Source organism: Sprattus sprattus (assembly GCF_963457725.1).
Source record: "Sprattus sprattus genome assembly, chromosome: 13".
Taxonomy (NCBI): Eukaryota; Metazoa; Chordata; class Actinopteri; order Clupeiformes; family Clupeidae; genus Sprattus; species Sprattus sprattus.
Genome location: NC_137911.1, coordinates 32,057,731 through 32,065,230, shown reverse-complemented (window position 1 = coordinate 32,065,230; position 7,500 = coordinate 32,057,731). Strand labels below are relative to the sequence as shown.

The 7,500-nt window shown below is 47.8% G+C and overlaps 2 protein-coding genes across 2 annotated transcripts in view; one reads left to right on the top strand and one right to left on the bottom strand.

The window, feature by feature from the left end:
* Positions 1 to 1,732, bottom strand: part of bag5 (BCL2 associated athanogene 5) — a 14,245-nt gene extending 12,513 nt beyond the window's left edge. Inside the window, exon 1 of the mRNA XM_080850412.1 lies at positions 1,203 to 1,732. Coding sequence (XP_080706538.1) covers positions 1,203 to 1,225 — 23 coding nt within the window. The 5' untranslated portion in view covers positions 1,226 to 1,732. The remainder of the gene's footprint in view (positions 1 to 1,202) is intronic.
* A 63-nt stretch (positions 1,733 to 1,795) lies between these two features.
* Positions 1,796 to 7,188, top strand: coa8 (cytochrome c oxidase assembly factor 8). The gene is made up of 5 exons (XM_080850418.1): positions 1,796 to 2,033; positions 3,029 to 3,226; positions 4,703 to 4,766; positions 5,511 to 5,601; positions 6,193 to 7,188. Exons 1-5 carry the CDS (start codon positions 1,893 to 1,895, stop codon positions 6,344 to 6,346), a joined length of 648 nt encoding a protein of 215 aa, XP_080706544.1. The 5' UTR covers positions 1,796 to 1,892; the 3' UTR covers positions 6,347 to 7,188.
* The last annotated feature ends 312 nt before the right edge of the window (positions 7,189 to 7,500 follow it).

Genomic DNA, 7,500 nt, shown 5'->3' with positions numbered 1-7,500 from the left:
AGCGAACACACACACACACACACACACACACACACACACGGCCTGGCGCCATGCCTGACATGGAAGAGAGGGTATAAGACAAAGCAACTCTAACAGCAGTGGAATGTCCTCCTGTTATGTCACGTTAGTGAGAGAGTGTGTGTGTGTGTGTGTGTGTGTGTGTCAGTGTAAATGCGGTAGGCATACCAATCCCGACGCCAACACCCAGCACCGACGTTATCAGTCATCAGACGCATGCTCCCCGGAAGATATCACACTCGCGATATCGCCACCTTGTAAACAAGCTTTCCGCCCGTAGCAGCGGAAATCTACCGCGGTCAAACAAGCAACGGGCCCGTTGTTCCGTCTCTCGCCACGGAGCACCAGCAAGCGCGCTAGCAGTATGTCTCACCACCCCGAGATGCGCAGGATATTTCTCACCTTTTCAAAACGCGAAAGACATTCGCGCACATGTCGAGTGCGGTCTGTTTCCATCAGCTAAGCACAAAAACAGGTTTGGCAGTTCCGATGTGTCACATTCGGAGGATGGAGCAGTGAGTTCGGTGGATTTGCGGTACCTCCGCCAGCGTATTCACCTCATACAGACACACACACACACACACTTCTCACACACTGAACTGCAATGCCGCCCCTCCCACCACCACCAGCGCCTGATAGTGGGGAGACCAACTCTGGTAGGAGGGGGTCTCTGGCTCTGTCGCTACCCATCATAGGTAAAAATACTCCCTTCCAGAGAACTACTTCGTTCTCCCAACGGATTTTATTAGTGACGACAGACCCTGTCAGAACTAGCCAGTCACAAAAGGCGAGGCCAGCCAAAGTGACATCTCCGTGCTAGAGTTCCTGGAAGAAGGCATGACAACGGAGCTAAGAGCACGAGTACTGCTCTGACCGTCACCTTTAACACACACACACACACGTGTATTCTCCCAAATCTCTGAATATAATCCGCTTTGATGCAGGTACGGTGACAGATTATCCCCCCCGTGACAGGCGCGGCTCGAGGTGAGGGGCTGCCACCGGGACACAAAAGAGCTCACGGTTAGCTGATGCTGATTTGAACCCTGCTCGAGGACACCAAATATATAGGTTAGCCTAGAAAACGGTACTCCCAACAGACTCACGAGCACTGTGCCGTCTGATTTGCATTTACACAGCCAGCGTACACACACACACATTACATAATGATGAGGTCTGCTTACTTGCATAGCCAACGGACAGCCATCAGGACAGTTTGTCAAGGGAAGAACTCCAGCGCAATCCACATCCCACCGTAGCCTCTCCTATGCTCACACAGCCCCAGGGAATACCAGCCTCTCCCGTGTAGTTGTAGGGGCCAGCTGGCCGAGCAAGGCAGTGCACAAAAAAGGTAATGAAGAGCCTGTTTACGATCTTTTCTCCTTGCAAAGCCGTGCCGTGGCGATGGATGATTGGACTTGATACTCTGTTACTTGTTGCTGTTTTAGAAGCTGGCTTGTCAGTAAGTTTCTGCTCCCCCGGTCGTCTGGACCAGTATGATGAGACAGCCTAGCCAGAGTTAGCTAAACAACTGAGCGAAAACATTCACACTGCGGAGTAATTTACCAAACATTCACTTGAAAAAAATCTAACTTTAAATATACATTATGAATTGACCGGGATTTCTACACAGACTACTCGTGTAAATCCTATACGAGTCGTTTTACATGTCCTGAAATCTATTCTGAAGCATTATTGTTCGGAAAAATGCCTGGTTGTCCAGCAGAATCCTCAAACAGGAAATGTCAGAAACGCCCTTACGTATCGGTCACGTGGTTGTGCGCACAGGCACGTTGCGTTTGCAGCTACAATCATGGACACTGTAAAATAATAAGGTCAGGTTTAGTAATTTACCCAATTTAAAAGTCCGTGACATGAATGTGTCTGCTACTGGGTCTTTACTGATAAGGTCACAATGTCGTTACCACGGACGGAATGTCCTATCGCTGGTGAACTTCACGTGTAGTCGCCTACACAACACCGGACCAGCACCCAAACAAGACAAGGAAACGGAGGTAACGTTCTGTTAGCATTTCTGGCTAGCTAGCTAACTAGGTCCAGGAGAGTCGACCATCCATCAAAAACCTCTAGATATGTGGAATTAGTAGATGCTTAGAAACTCGTAACTATCGTAAAACACCAAATGTTTGTAGCATACGATAGCGTGGGGTTTGGTGTGTGTTATACTACGTATGGTTTTGTAACTGCTTGCAGGTAACCTTGAACAGTGCGAATAACGTTAGTGTTGGGCTGTTTACACCACTTACCATGCACTTTAAGTTGACAACCGAAGCTTGCTTCTGTTCAGAGGACCACTGGTCTAAAACGTATGGTTGGTGGTTGAACAAGAGGCTAACATACACTCTCTCACACACACACACACACACACACACACACACATTGAACAAGAGGCGAACGTTAAACAATGAAATGATGATTTTGCTTTTCTTTGGGGAACGTTCTCTCACGTCACACAATGAGAAGCCATGCCTGGAGTGCACACGGCACTCTTTCTGTGTGCTGCTCACTAAACAATAACATGTCGTGTTTACAATCCAAAAGTCGTGTTTACAACAGGGGGCTGTTTAGCTATGATCACTATGGTCACTGTGATCACACTGTATGCAGGCCGGCCACAAGGGGGCGGCATAGCACTGTGATCAATAGGGTTTACCTGGAGTAGATGGCATGCCTTCACTCTCTCTCTCTCACAACTACACAACTACACTCAAACGAATACACACATACAAACACGCACACACACCCACCCTCACACCCACCCTCACACACTCTCTCACACACACAACTACACTCAAGCGAATACACACATACAAACACGCACGCACGCACACACACCCACCCTCACACACACAAATACACTCAAACGAATGCACACACACACACAGACACAGACACACACACACACACAGTTCTTGAGTTCTTGTGGTTCATTTCCCCTGTCTGTCTGTCTGTCTGTGTATTTCTCTGGGTGCTGCTGCTGCTGACTCAGAGGGCCCGCTTCAGCCCTTCATCCAGCTCCAAACATGACTGGATTGGTCCTCCAGACCGCCTGTCAAACCTCCGGCCAATCATCTACCACATCCCTGAGAATGAAACCCTCCAGGAGCGCAGACTCAGGCACCTACGGCAGGAGACCGAGGACTGGAACCACCAGTTCTGGACCAATCAGAACATCACATTCAACAGGGTACCCGCTGCCTCAGTTTCATGTTGCTATGTGTTGCAGCGACCAGCAGGGGGCAGCACCATCTAGTTACATTCACTTAGAACAGTTGGGTTGGAAATTATTGTTGGAAATTATCTTTATTGGGAATAACCTCTTGAGATGTAACATTTCGTTTTCGACGGGGTCCAGGAGAGGGCCTAGTGTATTTATAGAGGAGTGGAGAGTCGAATCAGGGATTGCCCTGGGTTAGTGTAGAGGTGTGTAGAGCTGTTGTGCTAGTTCTTATATTTAAAGGTGTATAAAATAAGTGATATTTAAGAATCCCCAGAAAGGACTGTATAGCTGGTTACTGAATAGTGAGTGACAATCGCCACAGGTCTGTCCGGTTAGAACATGAGCGGATGCCAAAGTTCCAACGATGTTTGTTTATTGCACACACACATGAAGTGAAGACATGAAGTGATAGAACCCGTGACAATGATGATGAACAGTGATTATAATTGCCGTTGTAAATGACTTATACCCACCCTTGAATCCGTGTATTGACTGAAGTGAACCATGAACTGAACCGTGAACTGAATGAGACTATGATCCGTGGTTTCTATGGAATGATAATAACAAGACATACAGATATTTACAATTATGCACAACAAGAATGAATATATATATATACACGATGAAACCGACCAAGTAAATAACACACATATGCACAAACACTCACGTTCTCAATGACGCACGGCAATTGAATGTCTCTGAATGATGAATGGAATAGTCGAACAAGCTCCTTGATGCTCCTCTCTCCAGCTCTGCTCCCACACAATAGCCAGAGGAGGGTTGGCCTTATATAGGCCAGAGAGGGGCTGAGAGGCATGTCAGGACATGCCTCAGGGGGAGACTCGAAACTGTCCCCAAACGTATGGGGGCTGCCTTGAAACTGTTGTGGGGTGTGAAATTCCACTGTTTACGACCCCCCACGAGGTCCCATGACTGGCCTACACCGCAGGGTGCACTGCTGGATGCAGCTGGGGGAGCAGTCTTCTTAACAAGGTGTGTTGGGTTGAATCAGTGATTGCCCTGGGGTAGTGTAGAGGTGTGTAGAGTTGTTGTGCTAGTTCTTATATTTAAAGGTGTGTTGGGTTGAATCAGTGATTGCCCTGGTGTAGTTAAAAAGGTGAGGAGAGCTGTGGATTGAATCCAATACATTTACTTTACACTTACATTTAGTCATTTAGCAGACGCTTTTATCTAAGCGACACATTTTGTATTCACACTGATGGCACACTGCACATCAGGAGCATTTAGGGGTTCAGTGTCTTGCTCAAGGACGCTTCGACAGTGAGGAATCGAACTAGCAACCTTGTGGTTACTGAATGACTACTCTACCTCCTGTATCACTTTGCCATCTAGTTAAAGAGGTGTGTAGAGCTGTTGTGCTAGGGTTTCCAGGCTGGTAAGTGCACATGGGGTTTAAATGAGCTGTTCTGTTCTTTTCTTCAGGAAAAGGAGGAGTACATACAGGCTCAACTGAAGGCCAAGGGCCTGTCGGAGAGAGATGAGAAAGGTGAGAGCTTCTTCACACAGAGTTCTGTGATCTACTCTGTGTCCTACTCTGTGTCCTAGTCTGTGATCTACTCTGTGTCCTACTCTGTGTCCTAGTCTGTGTTCTACTCTGTGTTCTACTCTGTGTTCTACTCTGTGTCCTAGTCTGTGTTCTACTCTGTGTTCTACTCTGTGTTCTACTCTGTGTCCTAGTCTGTGTTCTACTCTGTGATCTACCCTGTGTTCTACTCTGTGATCTACTCTGTGTTCTACTCTGTGATCTACTCTGTGTCCTACTCTGTGTCCTACTCTGTGTCCTACTCTGTGATCTACTCTGTGTTCTACTCTGTGTCCTACTCTGTGATCTACCCTGTGTTCTACTCTGTGATCTACTCTGTGTTCTACTCTGTGTCCTACTCTGTGTCCTACTCTGTGTCCTACTCTGTGATCTACTCTGTGATCTACTCTGTGATCTACTCTGTGTTCTACTCTGTGTTCATTCTGTGATCTACTCTGTGTCCTACTCTGTGTCCTACTCTGTGATCTACTCTGTGATCTACTCTGTGATCTACTCTGTGTTCTACTCTGTGTTCATTCTGTGATCTACTCTGTGTCCTACTCTGTGTCCTACTCTGTGATCTACTCTGTGATCTACTCTGTGATCTACTCTGTGATCTACTCTGTGTTCTACTCTGTGTTCATTCTGTGTTCTACTCTGTGTTCTAGTTCTACTCCGTGTTCATTCTGTGTTCTATTTGGTTGTTAGGGAAGAAGCACACTCTTAACAGCGAGCAAATGGCCGTGTTCTATAAACACTTCCTCGACGAGAACTACCAAAGGCACTCCAGCTACAACAAGTGAGTCTGCTCAGAATGACCTCATGTCCCGATGATGATGATGATGATGATGTCAGAATGACCTTGTGTCCTGATGATGATTATGATGTCAGAATGACCTTATGTCCTGATGATGATGATGATTATGATGTCAGAATGACCTTGTGTCCTGATGATGATGATGATTATGATGATGATGATGCTTGTTTCCGATTGGACAGACAGGCACTAGCCCAGTGTTTCAACAGCGGTGTTGTTTCTCAGTATTGTGCTTGATGTCTGTGGCCAGCCTATGCAGTTCATTTCCATACTGATATACGTGTCTGGGTGTGTGTGTGTGTGTGTGTGTGTGTGTTCTTTTCCATACTTCCATACTCCATAGTATATATGGCTGCGTGTGTGACAGAGTGTGTGTGTGTGTGTGTGTGTGTGTGTGTGTGTGTGTGTGTGTGTGTGTGTGTGTGTGTGTGTCTGTATTCTCACTGTAAGGAAGATAATGTACTCCCTGTGTGGGACGTGCCTGCATGTGTGCTCTACAAAGCTGTCTCCCCCCCCCCCCCTGTCTGTAGAGAGTGGTACATACTAAGCTGTCCCCCCCCCTCTTCTCTGCAGAGAGTGGTACAGGCGGAACTTCTCTATCACTCTGCTGATGGCCAGGGTGTTCCTGCTCCGGGCCTGGAGACGACTGGGGGGGGGGCGACCTGCCGCTATGAACACCCCTCTCCCCCCCTCTCCCCCTCTCCCAAGGGAGAACCCCTCGTTGTGATGCTCTCTGAAGGCTCCGCCCATTTCCACACTGGAGGCTCCGCCCACTTCTGCACTGGAGGCTCCGCCCACTTCTGCACTGGAGGCTCCACCCACCTCCACACTGGAGGCTCCACACTAGAGGCTCCACCCACCTCCACACTGAACCAATCCCCATCTCCACACTGGAGGCTCCACCCATCTCCACACTGGAGGCTCCGCCCACATCCACACTGAAGGCTCCACCCACATCAGAGGCTCCGCCCACCTACACACCAGGCAGTGTTGGCTAAAGCCATGGATCCAATCTGTTATCCAGGCCTATGACCCCTCCAGAGTGTTGGGGAGAGTGTACAAATGTGTGTGTGTGTGTGTGTGTGTGGGTGTAAGTGTCTGTGTGTGTGTGTGTGTGTGTGGTAATATGACTGTCGGTTGTGAGCGTGTTGGTGTGATTTGACCGTACTAGGAGCGGTTAGCGGTCATGAGAGGTTAGCGGTTAGCTGTGTCTCATGAGAGGCCTAAGATCTTAAGACCCCCACCCAGCAAGCCCCACAGGGAACAATGATCCACATTAGCCTACGGCTCCCCCACCTCACTCCACAGTACTGGACTTAAACACGCACAGGCACACACACACACACACACACACACACACACACACACACAGCTTTTGCTCCCCCGACTCACTGCACAGTACTGGACTGTAATCCAATAAGTGCCCCTCTGCTGTCTGACACACACACACACACACACACACATGTCTATGCTCTGCCCTCTGCCCTTTCAATGTTGCTTGGGTAAAAGGATCTCCTGCTCCATGTATTCATTTGATGCTAGAGACGATTTTATGTTAAAGTAAATAAACAAATTTAAGAAATTGTGTTTGTCGTTCCCTGAATTGTTTCAAGCTACTGTATCATTGTACAGATTAAATAATTCATGGCATGGCAACTTTAGAAGTGTTGCAGTGATGATGTATCAGTTAGGATGGCTTTAACACCCTGTGAATTGTAAATTAACTTTAATATCGTTTTCAGCGTGGCATTAATTAATTCAGTCGGTCTGACGCATTACTTCCCCTTTAATCTTGGAATGACATCATGATTAAGGAAGAGGGGGTTGTGGGGCGCGACACAACCCAACGCCATTTGCACGCAGCGAACCGGACAGAAACAG

What these genes read in the sequence shown, in the direction of transcription:
- coa8 (XM_080850418.1), top strand. Translation starts at nt 1,893, where the DNA reads ATGAATGTGTCTGCTACTGGGTCTTTACTGATAAGGTCACAATGTCGT. An exon ending in AACAAGACAAGGAAACGGAG is followed by an intron (nt 2,034 to 3,028) that starts GTAACGTTCTGT and finishes CTGCTGACTCAG; the next exon opens with AGGGCCCGCTTCAGCCCTTC. An exon ending in AGAACATCACATTCAACAGG is followed by an intron (nt 3,227 to 4,702) that starts GTACCCGCTGCC and finishes TCTTTTCTTCAG; the next exon opens with GAAAAGGAGGAGTACATACA.